The sequence below is a fragment of the Orycteropus afer genome, unplaced genomic scaffold (genome assembly GCF_000298275.1).
Source record: "Orycteropus afer afer isolate SDZICR_OR568_19922 unplaced genomic scaffold, OryAfe1.0 scaffold00061, whole genome shotgun sequence".
NCBI lineage: Eukaryota > Metazoa > Chordata > Mammalia > Tubulidentata > Orycteropodidae > Orycteropus > Orycteropus afer.
In genome coordinates this window covers 2840058-2860552 of record NW_006921648.1, presented here as the reverse complement: position 1 = coordinate 2860552, position 20495 = coordinate 2840058, and the positions used below count along the sequence as shown (strand labels likewise).

General features: G+C 49.3%; 1 protein-coding gene across 1 annotated transcript in view; it reads left to right on the top strand.

Moving 5' to 3' along the window:
* The window catches only part of ADCY9 (adenylate cyclase 9), a 167229-nt gene that overhangs the window by 113860 nt on the left and 32874 nt on the right, over positions 1–20495 (top strand). Inside the window, exon 2 of the mRNA XM_007939578.2 lies at positions 11769–11938. Coding sequence (XP_007937769.1) covers positions 11769–11938 — 170 coding nt within the window. The remainder of the gene's footprint in view (positions 1–11768; positions 11939–20495) is intronic.

Genomic DNA, 20495 nt, shown 5'->3' with positions numbered 1-20495 from the left:
AATTTTTTTCTTAGGTCTTTCAGCTTGAGAAATGCCAAGCATGTCCTTCCCTTTTGGTTTTCTAACTCCAGGTCTCTGCACATTTCGTTACAATGATTGACTTTGTTTTCTCACACTGCTCTTTGAAATCTTCTGTTCAGCTCTTTCATCTTGTCATATCTTCCATTGCCTTAGCTACTCTCCATCCAAAGGCAAGTTTCAGAGTCTCTTCTGACATCTATTTGGTCTGTTCTTCCTTTCCTGTCTTTTTAATGACTTCTTGCTTTCTTCATGGATGGTGTTCTTGACGTCATCCTACAATTCCTCTGGTTTTCGGTCATTGGTGTTCAGGGCATCAAATCTATTCTTTAGATGGTCTCTAAATTCAAGAGGGATATATTCAAGGTCATATTTTGGCTCTCGTGGACTTGTTTTAATTGTCTTCAACTTCAAATTGAACTTGCATATGAGCAGTTGCTGGTCTGTTCCACAATCAGCTCCTGGCCTGGTTTTGGCTGAAGCTATTGAGCATCTCTGTCGCCCCTTACCACAGATGTAGGCAGTCTGATTCCTGTGTACTCCATCTGGCAAAGTCCATGTGTATCGCTACCATTTGTGTTGTTGAAAAAGGTATTTGCAATTAATAAATCATTGGTCTTGAAAAATTCCATCATGTGATCTCCAGCATTATTTCTATCACCAAGGCCATATTTTCCAACTACCAGTGATTTTTCATTGTTTCCAATTTTTGCATTCCAATCACCAGTGATAATCAGCATATCTTTTTTATTTATTTATTTGTTTATTTTAAATTTTATTTTATTTAGATTTGGGTGAAGATTTACAGAGCAAAATCACTCTCGATACAGCAGTTCACATATACTTTGTCTCATGTCATTGACCACAATTTACCACAATGATAATCAGCATATCTTGATTGCATGTTTGGTCAGTTTCAGACTGCAGAGTTGGTAAAAATCTTCAATTTCCTCATCTTTAGCTTTGGTGGTTGATGGGTAAATGTAATAATAGTAGTAGTAACTGGTCTTCCTTGTAGGCATATGGATAGTATCCTGTCACTGACAGCATTGTACTTCAGGATAGATCTTGAAACATTCTTTGTGATGATGAATACTATGCCATTCCTCTTCAGTTTGTTATTGCTGGCAGAGCAGATCATGGTTGTCTGATTCTAAATGGACAAAGCCAGTCAATTTCAGCTCACTAATGCCTAGGATCTCAGTCTTTATGTGTTGCATTTCATTTTTGATGACTTCCAATTTTCTTAGATTCATACTTAATACTTTATGTGTTCCAATTAGTAATGAATGTTTGCAGCTTTTTTTTTTTTTTTTTCTCATTTTGAGTCATGTCACATCGGCAAATGGAGGTCCTGAAAGCTGTACCCTATCCACAACATTAAGGTCAGCTCTACTCTGAGGAGGCAGCTCTTTCCCGGTTATATTTTGAATGCCTTCCAATCTGAGGGGCTCATCTTCCAGCACTGTATCAGGCAATGTTTCAGGGCTATTCATAAAGTTTTCCCATAACATATGAGTATTTCACTGCTATTCATAAGGTTTCCACTGGTCCATTCTTTGAGAAGTGGATGGACTCTTCCTTCTTGAAAGTCTGTCTTAGTCTGGAAACTCTACTGAAACCTGTTCACCATGGGTAACCCTGTTGGCATTTGAAACACTGGTGGCCTATCCTCCAGCCTCACAGCAACACGCGAGTCACCACGGTACAAGCTGACAGACAAATTCATCTGTCTTTGCTGTTCCAAAGTGCGCTGCTCACTTCCTGGCCTCTCCCTTTACCTGTTCTGACCGTCTGTCCGCTCCCTGTTCCTGACCTCTCCCCTTACCTCTTCCAGCCATTACAAAAATAGTAAACCAAGAGTAGTAGTCCATTCCTGGAAAGGTGGCAGAGATTAGTGCCACCATCAAGGACTTGGAAAGTGCAAGGATGGTGAGTCTTACCATGTCCTCATTCAGCCCACCTATTTGGCCTGTGTAGAAGAGGGATGGATCTTGGAGAATGGCAGTAGGTTACCATAAACGTAACTAGGTGGTGACTGCAGTTGCATCTGCTTTGCCAGATGTGGTTTTGTTGTTGGAGCAAATCAGTGCTTCTCCTGGCACCTGGTAGGCAGCTGCTGAACTGGAAACCCTCCAGGGCAGTTCTGCTGTGCCCTGTAGGCTCGCTGTGAATCACAATGAACTTGATGGCAACAGGGTTTTGTTGTTGTTGTTTATTTGGAAGTAGGGCCAAAAAGAGGAGTGTATATGGGTGTCAGGTTGACAAGGGGTGGACTATAGTGAATTCCTATTGTATCACCCTAGCTGAGTTGAAACTGTGTAGCTTGGGCCACAGAGTCAATTTGCAGAAGATTTGGAAAGCAGAAGAGAAATAGCAGCCATATTCGTTTCATCTCAGAAAGCTGACATGGGGGCCCACAGGCACGAATGCAGTCACGCCCCTTGTCTGTGGTTGGCTGGCTCACCTTGTTGGCATGGGCACCATCCAGCCTGCTGCTTCTCCAGTACCCACAGTCTTTGGTCATTCCCCCCATTCGCATAAATATCCTTTCCAGGTATTCATCCCAGCTATTGGCCAAAAAATAATAAATATTTGAGCAGGGCAGAGTCAGGACACAGCCCTATCTGTTTTATAGGGCAACTCAGCACAAGTATAGTGTAGCATGGCTGTCATGTTGTCATCATCATCATAGTAGTAAGCATGTATTGATAACTGCTGTGTGCTGGGCACTGTACCAAGCAGTTTGCCTGTGTTATTTAGTTCTGTCAACAACCCTAAAAGCTAGGAACTCCTACTGTTCCAGTTTTACAAATGAGTAAACTGAGCACAGAAAGTGTGAAGTAATAACTAGAAAGGTAGCAGAATCAGCACCTACAGCCAGGCAGCCTTTCCCAGACTCTGCTCGTAACCACACTAGATAGTTCTAGAGCCCTTTCCTTTCAAGTAGTCACTGAGCTTTCTACCATGTTCTCTGGGTGTGGTTGTTCAGCCAGCTATATTTTTGTCCATTACCACTTCCCCCAAGGGAGCTCTGGTGGCACATGGTTCAAGTGCTCACCTACTAACCAAAAGGTCAGCAGCTTGAACCCACCAGCCACCCTGAGGGAGAAAGATGTGGGATTCTGTTTCTGCAAAGATTTAAGGCCATGGAAACACTCTGGGGCGATTCTACTCTGTGCTGTAGGGTGGCTGTGAGTGAGAACGGACTGGACAGCAGTGGGTTGATTGGTTGACTGCTTCTCCCATGTGTGTGAATATTGCCTTTAGCAAACACTTGTGTAATACTTCTGTTAGCAAACACTTCCATAACGCTCTGGTGCCAGGCCCAGTCCTAAGCACTTTGTATTTGCCTAGTTAATCCCCAGCACACCTCTGAAACAGGTGATGTTATCATACCCTTTCAGATTAAGAAACTGAAGCACAGAGAGAGATTAAGTTATTTGCCACAGGCACATAGGCTAAACCTAGAGGAACTGGGCTCTGGACCGAGGGGCTCTGGACCGAGAGGCTCGGCTCGGGAGTCAGCTGGGTGAAGTATGACCCAGACACTGTGTTGACTTACCAAGAAAGACTTCAGCAAAAGATTGCCAAGAGTCCCTCTACCCTGTGCACAGAGAGAGTCCATCCCCAACTTGGAATCTTGCATATTTAGTTTTGTAATAAATGAATCTGCTGACCAACCCCTTTGGAATTAAATTCCAAGCAGCTGTAAATAATAAATATTTTATTTCTGTTATCTTTGAAGCAACAGAAGGAGAAAAACAGTAGGTACTGAAACCTGTGCGAGTTATAAATACGTTTTTGGAACGTGTTCGTGTGATTCATGGGAAAGTGACTCCTGGAAACAGTATTATCTCATGAAAACTGACCGCACCACAACCCTTTTCATACATCAGTCAGAAGTGAAGTTAGGTACATTTTCATTCAGCAGCTCCGTGACGGTAGGGTTGTGGCTGGTGAGATCGGACAGCAAACTTGCGCAGGGCTGAGGGGCTGAGCTTGCTCTGTTTTCCTCCAGATCTGATGCAGCTACGTCTCTTGCCTGGTGCACACGGCTCCGCTGTGCTCAGTCTCCTGTTCTTCTGTGAAACTGCATTTCCAATGGTGAATTATTTAACACTGACACGGAAGACCCCAGAAAACAAGAGTACATCCTGATTCTTACAAAGCAAGCACCGTTGTATCTACCACCCAGGTTAACAAAGAATATGCCAGCTACCCCCACACTCCCCCCTGTCTTTACAGAGTACTTGTAAATGTCATGGCCCTGCCCCCTTAAATTCTTTGCCCTCTGTCTCCTAAGAACAAGGGCATTCTCCCGTATATTCACAATAGACGATCACGTTCAAGAACGTTTACGGTGACATGATGCTCCTATCAAATGCATGGCTCATGTCCTATCTCCCAGTTGTCAGTGTATCATTTGGGGCTTTTATTTTCATCCAGGATCCAGTCGGGTAAACTGTTGTAGTGATCAGGGATGTGTAGTCCACTTTGAGCTAGAATAGGTCCACAGCCTTTTTTTATCTGTAATGATGTTGGTATGTGTCCTAGGTACCCAGTGCTGCTGTGAGAGGAAAAACCACGGGTGGACGGTTTGGCCAGCAGAAATGGACTCCCTCGCTGTGTAGTGGGCTGGAAATCCTGATGTTGGGCACCGCCTCTGGGGGGGGCTTTCTTTCTGTGTCAGCTCTGGAGGAAGGTCCTTGTCTCCTCTCAGCATCTGTGGGCCTGGCGTCCCGTGGGGATCTCCCTCTGTCTTGACGGCACTCTTCTCCTGGATCTAGGAGGTTCTCATGACAGGGACCCTGGGTCCAATGGGGGCACTCCACTCCTGCCTCTGCTTTCTTGCTGATAGTAGATCCTTCTCTCTCAAGTCTGTCTTCTTTTATCTCTTTAAGATAAAAGGCGATACAGGCCACGCCTCAGGAACCTGCTGCCGCCGTACATCAGGTCCAGGCTAAGACCTGTGGTGACTTAAGTAAGGGTGATACATCCCACCCTAAACCTGTCTCATGAACATAACAAACATAGCATAAGCCTCTTTAACATAACCTAATCCTACCTCCTTAACCACAGGCAGGAATATCAAACCCACTGGCATCAGGCAGGCAGAGCAGCTGGTGGGCTGGGTGCACGGTCACTGCTGCCTCTTCCTCCGGCACCTGAGCAAAAGCAGCAGGAGCAGTGGCAGTGACGAGGACACCAGACAAAGCTCCCGTAAGATCAGAATAGGGGTTTCATAGAACGTTTCGTGGATGTTAAGTACCGTATGCCTGTATTTCTGTTCAGCTTTGAGTAGGTTATGCCTACCATTAGTGTACTGGCCAGTTTCCCCCTTGTATTTGCTGCTAAACGACATCTATAAGAAATAGGAGTTAATGCTTAAGGAGCCCTGGTGGCGCAACAGTTAAGTGCTCGGCTGTTAACTAAAATATCGGGGATTCGAAACCCACCAGCAGCTCCATGGAAAAGACCTGGCAGTCCACTCCAATAAAGAATACAGCCTAGGAAACCCCGTGGGGCAGTTCTCTGTCATACTGTAAGTTGGGGTCACCGTGAGTTGAAGTTGACTCAGCAGGCACACTCAACAATAATGCTGCATACTGGGTTCATCCTTAGTTTTCCTACCTGTTCTTTTGACAATTTTCGCGACTTCACCTCTGTCCAGTCCGGAGCTGTTTCCACTGATCCTCTGACCGCCACGGCGGGGTTGGATCCTCCCTCTGCACTTTGGCGGCAGCTCTGGGAAGGTAACATGAAAACCGAGTCGCATTCACGACATGGCGCCTCCTGCACACTGGGTACCTGTTCCACACTTGGACTCGGGAACTTCTGAAGACTTGGCCACGCCTGCTAGGGCGTGGAGGTGTTGAGGGTAGCTCCATGTCACTTGTCCTTTGAGCTCATCTCTGCAAAACCTTGTGACGGAACTGGCCTCCATCTTCTCTTGTGTGGACTGCCCTGGTTTCACTTTCTGTTTTGAGGCGTGGGAGTCTGTGACACAGGGTGACTTCCTGGAGGCACAGTGACCAGCCGTGTGGATGGAGTGGGCTCCCCAGTGACAGAGCAGCCCCACCGTTGACGTCACTCCTGCCATGAAGTGGCACTTTGGAGGTTAGCAAAACACACCGCACACGGATGAGAAACTTCTAGAAATGGGTAGTGATGATAGCTGCACAACATGCAAATCTAATTAATGCCACTGAATTATACACATAAAAATGGTTGAAATGGCAAGTTTTATGTGATGTATATTTTACCATGATAAGATCAAATAAAGCAAGTGCCACATGAGCACAGCTGTGATTATTCTAAGAAAAGTCTACAAAAGAAACACCACCACTCATGCTGAAATGAAATGACAGGAATTGAAGATACCTAAGAGAATATTGCTGCTTAATTGGGAAATACAAGTGTGGGTCTCTCGGTAATGTGGCTTGAACAAATGGCCGTACGCTCTTTGGAGTGAGAAGATGCAGTTTGGGAAGGTGTTTGAACCAGGGCCCTGGCCAGTTCACAAATGCTCCTCAAGAGAGGGAAAACAACAGTATTCATTGAAAACTACTTGACTTAAAAAGTGGTGGCATTCACCGGAAATGTGTGGCTGCAGAGGCGGTGGTGTCTGGAGGAAGCCCGGAGCTTGTGTAAGCATTTCCAGGAAACAGCCTTGATGGGTCCTCAATGGAATCCTCGCCTTCCAAGCGGGAGAGCCAGGTTCGATTCGCAACCGGTGTACTTCACCTGACTGTGGCTGGAGGCTTGCATGTCGCTCTGCTGCCAAACAGGATTCAGTGGAGCTTCCAGACTTAGACAGACTAGGACAAGAGGCCTGGTGATTAGCCAGTGAAAGTCCCACGAATCATAAAGGCCCGATCTGCCACTGATCATGGGGTCATGGAGATGGTGCAGGACTGAGCCTGAGGCCGGTGTGAGTCCGGAGCAACTGGAAGGCAGCTGATGGCCACTGCGGGTGGTGAGGGCGCCGGTGTGGCCGCTCCGGGTAGGTTAGCTGAGAATTTGAGTAATCACATCTCTGCATGGTGCGAAGTTTACGGGGAGGTGGCCCCATTCTGTGCGTTGCTACAAAAGCCTTCCCTCTCAGCTGCAGATGCTTCTTAGAGGGTCAGTGCAGGTAAAACGGGCCATGTCGGAGGAAGATGCCTTTGCAGTTAAATGTGGCCACAGATCAAAATCCATTCAGGAATGCCTGACTGTTGTTATGTGCCACTGAGTCATCTCTGACTCATAGCGACCCTTCCTTGGGTTTCCAAGGTGGTATCAGTACGGAAGTAGATTGCCCAACCTTCCTTCCAAGGAGTGGCTAGTGGATTTGAACTGCCAACCTCCTTGTTAGCAGTCAGGTGCTTTAGGCACTATGCCACCAGAGTTCCCCGACCGTTAGTTGTGGCAAAGCTGCAGGGGTTACCGTTAGGCCGGCTTGCTTTGTGGGTGGGAACCGTGCCATGCAGGGCTGAGGCCAAGCCTCTCACTGTATTGGCAGTTGAGTGCCCAAGCCAGGTGTTGGCGCACCTTTTTTTGGATGAAGTTGCAAGAGACCGTTGGAGACGTGAGGGTTCGTGAAGTTATCTTGTGAAGGTCAAACTTTCTGTTTGTTTAATCTCTGCCAGACTTCTGAACTCTGGCCGTGTTTGAATGTTCAGTTTTTCCAGGTTATTTAGCCTCTCATTTCTTGTTTCTATGTCTTTCCACCCTCCCTCTTCCATATCCTCTGATTCTAAGCCTTCATTTTTCTGTTTCTGTTGGACCTGCCACTGCCCTCTCCTTTACCTTGAGCTCCCAAGGATAGTGCGCCTGTCACTGGCTTTATTTCAGTTTGTCTCTGAATCTCTCACAGTTGAAGTTCTTATTGACGTTCATGTACCTTTATTTCTTCATCTCTCTCTCTCTCTTTTCTTTTTTTTTTTTTTTTAAATAATACCTGTATTGAGCTTTAACTCACGTGCCATAGACTTCACCTGTTTTTATATGTATACTTCCATGGTTTTTAATGTCATCACAAGAGTTGTGTAACCATCGTCATAATCTTATTTTAAAGCATTTTCATCATCCCAGAAAGAAAGCCCGCACCCATTAACAGGCACTCCCCACCTCACCCCCCCACAGCCTCTTGGCAACCACTAATCATACTTCCTCTCTCCCTGGACTCACCTGCTGGGAACGTTTCATGTAGGTGGCATCATGTGCCATGTGGCTTCTCGTGACTGCTCCTTTGGCTCTGACATCATACAGCTTCATTTCTGTTTTCAAGATGTCTCCTTGCTTTAGCTTTGAGTTTCAGTCATTTAGTTGGTCTCAGCCTCAGATTTTAGTTGGGCTCGGCCTCAGATTTGAAATTTACTCTCTTTTCTCTTCTGTCTAGCATCTACTTCCCATTGTCATGTTCTCGCCTGGAATCTGCATCTCTCCGAAACTTCCCATCAGCTACTCATTTCTTAGTTGTCTGGGGAAAAGAACGTGGTCTGTGGCACCTGTTCCTGCCTCAGGTGTGACTGACCCCTTGCTTTGTACGTGGTGGCATTCTGATCACCATTTGGCGAATGGCAGCTTGTTCTCTGTTACTCAGTTTCAGTTCTTGAGACTTTTCTGTCGGCTGTCTTGTTTCAGATGCTCTTCTGATTACTTGAACCCTGTGTTCTCATTGATTTTTGCTCCACGGAGAAGCTTGTGCAGGGAGGGACTAAGAAGGAGATGCCCAGGGGTAAGCAGGTGAAGCCCAGGCCGATCGTAATAACCAGTGACATTGAGTGTTCCCGGGTGCCAGGCCTTGAGCAGGTTAGCTCTGTCATCCTCCCAATAACCCATGAAGTAAGTACCATTCCTGTCCTCACCAAACAGGTGAGGAAACCGAGGCACAGAGAGAGTGAGTGTCTGTGTGTTGAGTCTGCTCCTTAGGGCTCTGTCTCCTGTGCTGCCCACTTGACTGCCTGTAACAGAAGCATTCCTGATCACTGTCTCCCACCATGTTTTAGGGGGACTGTTGTTAGCTGCTGTCCAGTTGACCCCCAACTTGTGCCCACATGCACAACGGGACAGAACACTGCCCAGGCCTGCACCGCCTTCTGCTTGTCCAAGCCCCTCACCACCCACAAGCCCTGCCCTCCACACCGTGTCCCACTTGGTAGCCGAGGAGCTCCCCTTCCACAGCAACAGCTGCTTTTGAATCGCTGATTGCTGTTTGTTTATCAGACATTTATTAAGCATCTGCTGTTGCCACCTTGTGCTGGTGGGGTGGGGGGACAAGAGTGAGCGCATCAGTCATGATGTCCTGTTGGAGCCCATCATTTGACTGACAAGTGACCTGACCGACACCGACGTCTTCTCTCAGCTTAATTTTCTAAAGCGAGGTGGAGACACTTCCTGAGGTGCGCCTGTCTGGAGGAGGAACTTTTCCATGGCTGCCCGGGATGAGAAGACGAACCTCACTGACACGTGACATGGAACCTCGTGGCGCGGTGCTGGAGCGCTCGGCTGCTACCCGGAGGCAGGGGGTTGGACCCCACCAGGGGCTCTGTCGGAGAAAGGCCTCGCAGTGTGCGTCCATGGAGTCTACAGCCTGGAAACCCTGTGGGCCGTCCGCTCTATACTGTAGGCTCTGGCACTTGGAATTGACTCGACGGCACCCAGCCACCCAGGAGGAGGTTCACAAGGCGCCTGCGTGACAGGCCGCAGCTCCCCTCGGGCCGTGCTCCTGCACACCACCTCTGTGCCACCGCCGCAGACTCGTCTCCGTCACGCACTTGTGCTGCCAGGGCCCCCCTGCAGAGGGTCTCTCCATGGCCCTTCCTGGTCACACCTGCTCCAGCCTTGGCCCCACTCACTTTTACCTGGTTGGTGTCTCCGCATCTCCCTTCCCCAGGAGGTCTTCCTTAACCCCCGGCTTTGTGAGGTGCCTCCTAGTGTACCCCACACTTCTTTGTCGTGGGGCCTAGCACACCAGGGTACAGTCACCTGTTGGTGGTCGAGGCCCCGCATGTATGGAGCCCTGCAGGTTATAGCGGGCTCATGGCTGCTGTGTGCACTCTCCTCCTCTCAGCACCTGGCCCGGCCCATGACCAGGAATTAATTCACTAATTCAGCAGTAACGCAGCTCAGGAACATATGCTCAAAGGACACCTCGGGCTGGTGACTGTGGAGACAGGCTTCTGTGGCCTGTTGCGCTGGGCGGGCTCGGGAGACCTCTTCCTTGAAGCACTGGACTCGGCTTTGTTGAAAAGCCCAGCTTCCAGGTGTGCTCTTAAGCTGGAGGCCTCCTTACCTCTCCCAGTGCCACGGAGCCGCACAGGCGCTGGCTGAGCGGTTACTGGGATGAAGACCTCGTCCTGGCCTGGAGGGAGTGAGAGCCTCAGCCCCCTGCTCCCTCCTCCAGGGCCGTCCTTGCTGTCCCTTGTCCAGGCAGTGGCCTTGGGCAGGCGTCGTTGCTCTGTGGTCAGGGCTGTCCAGAGGCAGACAGGCACTGCTCCCTGCAAGGCGGGTCCTCACCCTTCAGTCAGAGACTCGTCGTCCTCGGCCGGGAGGCGAGGGTCAAGTGGCTTCCGCAGCACAGGCCCCAGGACCTCCAGCGTGGCTCTCCCTGGCTCCACGCCAACCCCCTGCCCCCCTCAGAAGTAGGGGGGACCCTGGAACGAACTCCTAAATCCCAGGGAGGCCTTCCGTGACTTCCCTGAGGAAGACAGGATAAGCCCTGCCAGCTCAGAGGCCCCACACAGGTCAGAACTCGGGATTTGTCACTCTCCCAAGGTGAAGTAATGAACTGACAGAGCGTGTCTGGGACGGACCCTGAGGGATTTATCTCAGAGGGCCTTTGCGCACGTCGTATCCCACTTCACATTTCCGTTCCAAGTTGGCCCATTTAATTAAGGAAGATTGGGATTTACCCCGTCCATAAATTGTGATGTGTATTTTTGTTGGAAGATGCAGTGATGGCACAATGGTTAAGCACTCGGCTGCAAACTGCAAGCTCAGTGGGAGAAAAATGAGGCAGTCTGCTTCCGTGAAGATTGACAGCCCTGGAAACCCTAGGGGGCAGTCCCACTCTGTCCCACAGGGGCGCTCGGAGTCGGAATCGACTCAGCAGTGAGTTTACTGTTTCTCCAGGAAGATGGTTCTGTGGAATATCCGGAGAAGGGAGCTGCCCGTTACATAGCTGCTTAACGGGGTAGCCTGTACTGGTGCGTTACTTGAGCCTGAAACGAGAATTGCAATGATGTAGGCTAATCGTTCATCAGGCCAACTTTTTAAAATGGGGATTTAGTGAGAGAATCAGTGCAGGCATATACAGCTTGTTCAAAGTGAAATGTTTAAACCCGACAATAGATAACTTGATACACACCCCTGTGGGTCTGACTGTTCACGGTAGCTTTGCAGGCCCCAAAATGAGTAAGACAGTAGCTACTCCAGGCCACCCTCATCCAGTCTGGCTGTTCTAAATGTCACTGAGTGGTATGAACAGATCAAAACAAACCAGCACACTTAGAGCGTCATCCCTAAAGCTGTTGCTGCCTTCAGGTACAGCAATGCAGCCATCATTCAAAGAAAGCATAAGCAAGTGGTGTGTCACGAGGGCCAGCATGTGCGTGGGTGTCAGTCAGTCGTAACATAGGACACGTTTATGTTTCCACGTTACCCTCCGCTTCCAGGAGTGCGTCCCCTGTAGCGAGCAAGATCGTGCTGCGTTGAACTCTGCAGTGGTCTGCATCTGTGCTGACTGTGACTTTTGTCCATAGGTCTGAAGACATACCTGATATCGGGTCAGAGAGCGAAGGAGTCCCATTGCGGCTGCTCAGAGGCCTTGCTTTCTGGCCTCGAGGTCATTGACGGCTCCCGGGGGTCTTCAGGGTCGCCAGGGAGTGTCAGTGACTCTGCACAGCCTGTCAAAACCTTTGATAACCTTAAGGTTAGTTTTTTTGTTTTGTTTTTTTTCCCCCTCCTGCTTCTAAAACTTTATATTAATTCTGCGGTAGACTCTGTAAGCTGAGCGGCGCTCAGGGCTGCGGCACGCCCTCCTGGTTGGGTTTCGGACGCGTTTGGTGTGAAGTTAGTGGCATCTGCTTGCTTCTCTGGGACACACTGCTCCCCTCCGTTGCCTTTCTCCACTGTGTGAAGCTCTCCCCTTGGGCTGCTCGTTGGTTTATTTTTCGGCAGTCTTCGGGGATTTCTGAAAGCTAATGATGCCTGGAGTCCCCGGGTAGCTGGAATGCCGGCCAGTTTGAACCCATCCGGGGGGCTTGAGAAGAAGGCCTGGCAGTCAGAGGCCGGGTGCAGAGCCCACAAAGCGCATTCCTCTGACAGGGGTCTCCGTGCGTCAGAGTCACCTCCGTGGCAGCCACCAGCAACAGTGTGAATGTAGGAAGAGCGGCTCCCCTGGCGTCCTGCGCGGAGAGCGAGTTTGTCTCCTGTGGCGCAGCCTGCATCTCTCAGTGACGCCTGGGTCTCCTGGAATCTGGCTTTTCGCAGTTACTTGAAATTTTGTCGGGTGCGTAAAGCTCAGCACAGAGCTTCTTGAGGGACAGCAGGCTTGCCAAGGGCCTCGTGACGTCTCTGCTGGCGCAGAGGGCCCCCAGCAGTGGCCGGGGGGCAGCCAGCTGTGCCCGGCGTTACGTGAGAACAGATACCAGGAACTAGCACACCCGACCTCAGGCGCACGAGAGCTGGTTGGTTTGTGAGCTTTCCTCATTTTACACGATTGACTTAGCTCCCCCACCAGTACCGCTTATTTTCACAGGTTAAATATTTGCCGTTTATATTTTTTTAAAAAAGGGGGACAGACAATTGTCCACCTCACTCTTTGCTCTCAAAGGACAAAACGATGAATTGATCAGGATGGCTGGCTGTGGTTTTGGCTTTAACCGCTGTGTTCTCCTTTGTCCACTTCGTGAGCAGACTGAGAGCGAGCTGTTGGCATTTCATCTTAACTGGCATCACAGTCTGACTGTCACCTGGGGTATCCAGGTTATCGCACTGTATCAAAAGCCGTGGAACCTGTTGTCCAGCCGCTTTCTGCAGTTGTTACATTCAAGTTTATTGACACACCCACACGCGTCTTCACCGTGTGCTTGAAGCCTGGGCAGGGTTTCTGGCCTCGGCACTGTTGGCGTCTGGGGCCAGGTGATTCTTTGTTGTGGGACTGTTGTGTGTACTTTGGGACGTTTGGCATCATCCCCAGCCTCCACCCATAGATGTCACCCCCATGTTGTGACAACCAAAGACGTTCCAGACATTGCCACATGTGCCCTAGAAGAGAACATCTGGGATATGTGCGGGCCCCTGTTCTCCCATGTTCTTTCTGGCACGTACAGACAGTTAACGTGTCAGGAATTGCCTTGCGATCGGCAGACTTTCCGGACGGTTGCTGTGCTGGCACTGACGTCTTGCAGCAGAGCAAAGAGCTCTCTACTGATGGCTATTGCCAAGCGTGGGGCCGGACAGGGTGATGGGGGAGAGGGACACAGAAGCGTGGCCTTCCAGATATGGCTTACTTACTGCTTTAATCCTTAAGACTTTCTTTTTTTAAAGGGAAAATAACTTTCTTATTTAAAAACATTTTTTTTTACTGTGTTTTGGTTTCCCATCCAACATTTTGTAAACGTTTTGTCATGTGACGAGGGCTGCGGTCTCCACACTGGAACAGCGCTCTTCCCGCTTCCTGCCTGGGTCCCCTGTCTCCATTGGTCCTTCCATGCCCCTTCCTGCCTTCTGGGCTTGTTGCCTTTGTTTAGGGAGAAGTGACTTCCTACAGGGTTCACACTGAGACGTAGTGAAGGGGAGGATGGGATCTCTAAGCGGCCCGTGAAGGGCTTGTGTTTGTCTGCTGTTACAGATGACGGTCTGCTGCGAGCCTTCCGTTAGCGCAGTTGTGGGTTCACCAGCTGACGCACGTGCATTCCTAGTGACAGGTGTCTCTGCTAAGCTGCCATCAACAGGTTCTCTCTCACTCCAGAGGGGCGGTCTTGTTCTAGTTACTCACAGGCTTTGATCTGGGCATAACTGCCTGGCATATTCTATGGCCATATACGAAATTTCCAAACAGTCCTCAAAAGGTTTCTGGAAATCTCTGTGACGTGTGAGGTGGAGCATGTTCAACAACAAGACTTCCCATCAAAAGGGGAGGAAAAGGTGGCTGGGATCTCGAAGCCTAATTTCCAGGCTGTTCTGAAGGTTGATGGGAATAATTAGGTATCTGAGACTAAGACTGCCCCAGAAAGTGAGAATCATTGGATCCCACGTTGCAGGAAGAGACCACGAAGAGTTAAGAGATGTGGTTCCTGCCTCTGTCTTTGTCATTTTGGGGGCATCGTTCTTAATAGTCTCGGCTTCCAGTTCTTGTGGTACGGGTAAGCTAGCTCAGGCTTCTGCAGGCGCCTTGTAACCCATGAGCCCTGTGTCACTGTCGCTGGAATTAGAGCCCTAAACCTTGAAGAGGGGAGGCAGGGGGCCATCCCCAAGAGCACGTGGACTGTGACCGTGATCTGCAGGGAGAGTCTTCCCTCGGTCTCAGAGTTGGTGAACAAGCCAAGTGGGAGACCCCGTTCCTCACTCACTTTGTGTGGATGCCCTGATCCCGCAGAGACTTGTGAGTGCCCCACATGGGTGCTGTTGCTCTGTTGTCTTTCCGTCTTGTCTGCACTGAGGTCATTGTTCAGGATCAGCTGGAATCGTGGACTGGTGCCTTCGCATCCTTTTCTGTGGTCTGCTGACTCTTCCTGCCGGCAGCTCCTCTGCCTTTGCCTCTGCTGCGGCCTTACCCATTTGGAGTTCGTTCCCACGTGGGTCTCTGTAATGGTCCCCTGCTCTGCGCCTGCCCGCCTGTCCCACCTGGGAGGCTTCCTAGTGGAAGAGGCCTGGTGTGAGGCATGGCGCCCAAAGTCTGTTTCCTTCAGCTGCAAGTTCCTCAGAGTGGAAGGAAAGCCTCAAGTACACACTGTGTTCTGTGGTCAGATACGTTTGGGGGATTCTGGATGACACACTGCAGGACTTCTCAGAGCCTTTAACAAGCTAATGTACGTCATTAGGCCCACAGGGGGCACGTGGCACGCAGCGCCTCGCTCCCTTCTGACCACAGAGTTACGAAGCACAGTGCTCCTTGCGGGGCTAGTGCTGGGGGAGACACTTCTGGGAGAATGCTCACCTGGTGGAAAGAGCCCCAGATCAAGAGCCGAAACTTCGGGGAGCAGGTGTGTTTGCACACGGGGCGGGGGCGCATTGCTGGCCTTCCGCTGCCGTCACTCCCGTCTGCTGTCCGGGCTCAGCTTCCCTCCAGCCGGCTCCTCTGCCTCGCGAGATTCGGGTGTCACCGAGTCTGTGCACTTGTCCGTAGTGGACACGCCCCACACGTCCTCTCTGCTTCCTATATGCCTTCTTGTTGGCTCTTTGAATCAGAGATTGTTTGTTAGCGTATGCTTCCCAAGGGCCTGGCAGAGTGCTTGGCGTATAGCAGATGACTGCGAGAGAGAGTGAGCGAGCTCTGAGGGGCCACACTAAGAGGACTGAACTCAGGAGCCTGGGCCCAGGCATGTAGCCCCACAGCAGAGTCTCAGAAGGCTCGCCTCCCTCCCCTGTGCGTGTTCGTATCCTGTGTGTCTGTAATTTATCTCCCAGTTCATAGCTGGAAAACCCTACAATATTCCTGCCTATTATTTCATAACCTGGGAGCTCTGGTAGTGTAGTCTCTAAGGCATCTGACTGCTAACCAGCAGGCTAGTGGTTCAAACCCACCAGCCACTCTTCGGAAGGAAGTTTGGGGAATCCACTTCTGTAGTGATACCACCTCGGAAACCCAAGGAGGGGTTGCTGTGGGTCAGATCCAACTCGATGGCAGTGAGATTTTTATATTATTATTATTATTATTTCATAACATACTCTGAGTACTGTGACGACCCACGAAGAAACAATAATGACATCAAGGGAGAAGGCCTTGTCCCTAAGGTCATAGGTCGAAGGACACCTTCCCCACACCCTCTGCTTGGCCTCTGAAAGTGCTTGGTGGTGATTTTCTCATCCAGACTGTGCTGGCGTTGCACAGTGGAAGGGGGACCCTCCCAGGACCGTGGCATTCAGCCCCCTGAGCAGGAGCTTGCAGGGACACCCCTAGGGCTTGGGGTGAGGAGAAGGGGAGTCAGAAGGGAGCGAAGGAACGAGCAGTTGAGGGGAAGACACCCGTGCTGGTCGTGGGCCCTTCACTTCCCTTCAGGGAAGGTGCTTTTCAGAGCCTTGGCTTTGGGTCTGGGAACAAGTCACCTGCTGTCTCCGAGCCCTGGTTTTCCTCCTCTGGGGGATGGAGATGGCGACAGTGTTGCGTGAAGATTATGTGGAGTAACAGGTGTGAGCGCCAGCTTTGCAGTGGAAGGTCCATCTGCACGAGCACATCCATTCGTCCGGGCAGCCACGGAAGGGGAAGGGAAGTAGGAGAAGACGGGGTGGCTGTTTGGTTTGCCCGAGAAGTCACCGAGTCTCCTGGGGAGATCTTGCCTTCCCTGTTGGCATAGCATAGCAGCTGGTCACGGTTGTAGGGCCAGATGCTTTCTGACAGAAGCAGGTCACAGGTATGACCTAGGTGTGTGGACAGCGTGGCCTGTGTACCGTGGCAGCTCTGCAGTGGCCATTATGAGCCCCATGAGATGCAGAGACCGAGATCCGTCTTCATCAAGAGCAAAGAAAACAAACCCCGGGGATTTGATGGCTAACTGTTGGTCCCATCAGTTATCTTCTGAGTGGCGAGAGTACCGTAGTTCGTCTCCGAGGCTCCCTGGCAAGGAGCTTGCCCAGCTCGCCTTATGCTGACCTTGATCCATTACTCAGAACTGTGGGGCTGCATGTTCCCAGCCCTTCTGCGTGTTTACAGTCAGTGATGAAGCTGACACTGTGTGTGCATCCACTTGGGGACAAATCCAGGAGACTCGCTCTGTTTTCCTAAGGTTATACATACTGCCCCTTGTGGTCAGACTTCAGGCCTAGGCCCACGGACTGTCCTTTTGTGACAGTCACCGTGACTTTGTAAATTGACAGTAAACGAAAGATCACTTTGGCCTTCTTATCTGGATGTAGCATCATTGTGAGTAGTCTAAGTAGGTTCAGTTTGTGGAAGTGCAGGGCCTTTTAATTCATTGTAGACATTGAAAAGGCAAGGGATTTAAATGCATTAATACATAAACTTCTGGGTGGCACGAACAGTTACATGTTCAACTACTAGCCGAAAGGTTGGAGCTGCAGGTGCACTCAGAGGTGCCTATGTGCTTGAAAGTGGGTTATAGTAGAACTTGACCCTGGAAGTTGTGACTGGCCACATTCCGCAGACTCTGACTGATCACAGGCATCCTGACTTTCAGTAGCCCACTGCCATCAAGTCAATTCTGACTCATGGCGACCCTATAGGATGGAGTAGAACACTCCCATAGGGTTTCCAAGGTTGTCACCCTTACAGAAGCAGATTGCCACATCTTTTTCTCACAGAATGGCTGGTGGGTTTGAACTGCCAACCTTTTGGCTAGCACCTGAGCACTCAACCACTGTGCCACCAGGGCTCCTGCTTTCCCATAAGGCCACTTGATACTCTCCTGAGTATGTTCTCTCCCTTCTTCCCTTGCAAAGTCAATACTTTGCTCAATACTCAAATTCTTAATTTGAGTAAGGGTGACTTCTGACACTTTTTAAAAGTGATGTGGGACATTAAAAATGGGCATAGGGTCAGAAAGCTAGTGATCGGGCATAAAGCCTTTTTCTCCACAAAGCTGATAGGCTGCATATCCCACAATTCAGGTCATTATCGTCGACTCTGAAACGTGGGCTTTCTGGAAAGCACGGTAGTTAAGGTCTCAGGCTCTGGAGTCGGACAAAGCTAGCTTGAATTCAGGCACCAGTGCTTGCCACCTATGTGAAGTGAGCAAATTACTTCGCTTCCCCTAAGTCACTGTTCCTTCTTCTATGAGATTCACAAAAGAGTTCAAGACTATTTGTTACAGTCAAACACTTGAAACTCTCTAGATGAATAAGTGTGATGGATCTACAGTGCCGTCCTGCACAGCAGCGAACAGTCTACAACTGCAAGTGACTGTGTGGGTGCAGCGCTCAAGGAAAACGTTGAGTGAAAGGAGTCAGACACTTAACAGTGCAAACACGTGATTCCCTCCGTATCAGACTCAGAGGCCAGCATCACTGCTGTGAGGGGCTGTCTGTCGGGCTGGCGGGGACCCTCGCCAGGTGGGACCCTGTCTGGGAGTAAGCACGAGGGATGTCTGGAGCAGCGGGTCCACTCTGTTTCTCACTCAGGTGCTCCTTATACAAGCGATGCATTTTTACAAGGTGTACATTTGTGATGGGTGTGTTTGTCTTTACAAGTTAATAAAAAGTCCAAAACTGAAAATACATAATACCTGAGAGTCCTTGGAAGCTCTGGTAGCATAGTGGCTAAGGCACTTGACTGCAAACCAGAAGGCTGGTGGTTCAAACTCACCAGCCACTCCTTGGAAAGAAGATGGGGCAATCTACCTCCATAGTGATACTGCCTCGGAAACCCAAGGAGGGGTCACTGTGAATCAGGTCCGACTCAACGGCACATAACAACAACAAGAGTCCTTATTGTTTAGAGATACCTCTGAAATATTTAAAGACTAAATAATAAGATGTGTGGGATTTGCTTCAGATAATACAGGGGAGAGGAAGAAAAGTGGGTGGGCATGTAATCAAACAAGATTGACCATAAATGATCATTATTGAAACTGGGAAGTGGGTAGTCATTACAGCACTGTCTCTGCTTGCCCAGATGTTACACAGTTTCTATAATAAATGTCCTGAAAGTAGTGCCTCCTATCTGTACCTAGCACAGAGTTGACCCTCAAACGTGGGCAATTATTTTAATTATTAGTAGTATTATGACTGACATCTCAACAAATGTCTGTGTGAAGTGACAGCTTTGTACCCAACTGAGTCTGTACATGGAATTCCACTGGTGTCAAGAGACAAGTAAGAAGAGAATTGGATTTATGATAGTAGTACACACTATTCATAATAGCAACTGAGATCAAAAGTTGAACGAGGAAACTAGTAAGGAAATGGGAAAGGCCTGTCCGAGGCAGTTCGTGCAGCACTGTGGAGACGTGGCCTTCATCCTTGCTTCCGTCGACAGGACTCATCAGCTTGTGGCTCTGCTTACCTGAAAAGGAAAGGGGAACAACATCAAGAGAGTCAGACGTCCAGCCAGCAAAGGCTGCAGGCCAGCGAGATTGTGCCAATAGTGACTGTCACAAGGGTCAGACGCTCCGCGGAGAAGCGCTCGGACGTGCTGGAGTTTCGTATCCATTCTTCAGCGGAGCAGGCCCTGTGTGCTTCATGTTTGCATCCATCCTTTTCTTCGTCCGAAAATGGATTAAGTGTTCACTTCCTGGGAGAGCCAGAACAAACAACAGGAACAGAAAAGTGTTTTGAAACACTGCGTGGCTGCCTTTTGGTCGCCTACCTTCAGGCTTACGGAGTAAGTGAACCCCATCATGAAATGACAAGAGACAGCTTCAGAAAGCCTGGAGTTGAATAAATGTAGCATAAAAACAAACACAGACATTGGCATTGTTAGGTAAAGTGAGACAATAAAAAAAATAAAATTACAAAGAAAGAACTGTTTTCCAAAAACAAAGTTGACCTCTACAAGATAGTTAATGTTCATTGTTGACTTTTCCATTAGAAATAACATTACAGGTGAACACTGAGTTACTGAATGACTTGGAAAGAAATGCCCTGTAGGTCATGTGAAGGTGGGTAGTGAAACAGTATTAAACATAATTTAGGGTCTATGTGTCTATATATGCATACACACATATGCATTTCTTTGTTTCCAATACATACATATTTGTGTCTATGTGTGTATGAATATGCACACATAATAATTATAATGGTGATCTTTGAGTGACAAAGTTTCTAGGGATTATTTTCTTACCCTGAGGAACAGAGTTTATCATTCTCATAGAATCCCAAGCTGTCACCCTGAGATGACTTTTCCACCTGTGACTTCGAGAAGACAGATTTCTGAACAGTCAGCTTTGAGTGCCCCCGTGCTGATGGTGATGTCATGTGTCATGGAGTCAACTCCAACTCAGAGCAGAGCTGCCCCCTAGGGTTCCCTAGGGTGTCATCGTTCTGGGGGCAGATGGCACGATTGGTCAGGAGCACCTTGCCTTGGGCGCTCTGCTCTTTCACGGGATTATCTACGTGCAGCCAGTTCCAACAAACAGCAGTTCCAAAGGTCAACCTAGAGTCTGTATTTCAGGGTAAATCAGTAACAATCTGAATTTTTCTTCAAAAGAATGTTGTGTGTCCACACGTTGTTCTCTTCCTGTGTCCATGGCAATGTATAGTTACTAGCAAGAAGAGGAGTGTGAAAATCTGTGAAAGATCTTCCTTCTTGGGAACATTTTTGACTCTCTAGGAAGAAACGTGCCCTGATTAGCAAATCATCCATTTAATAA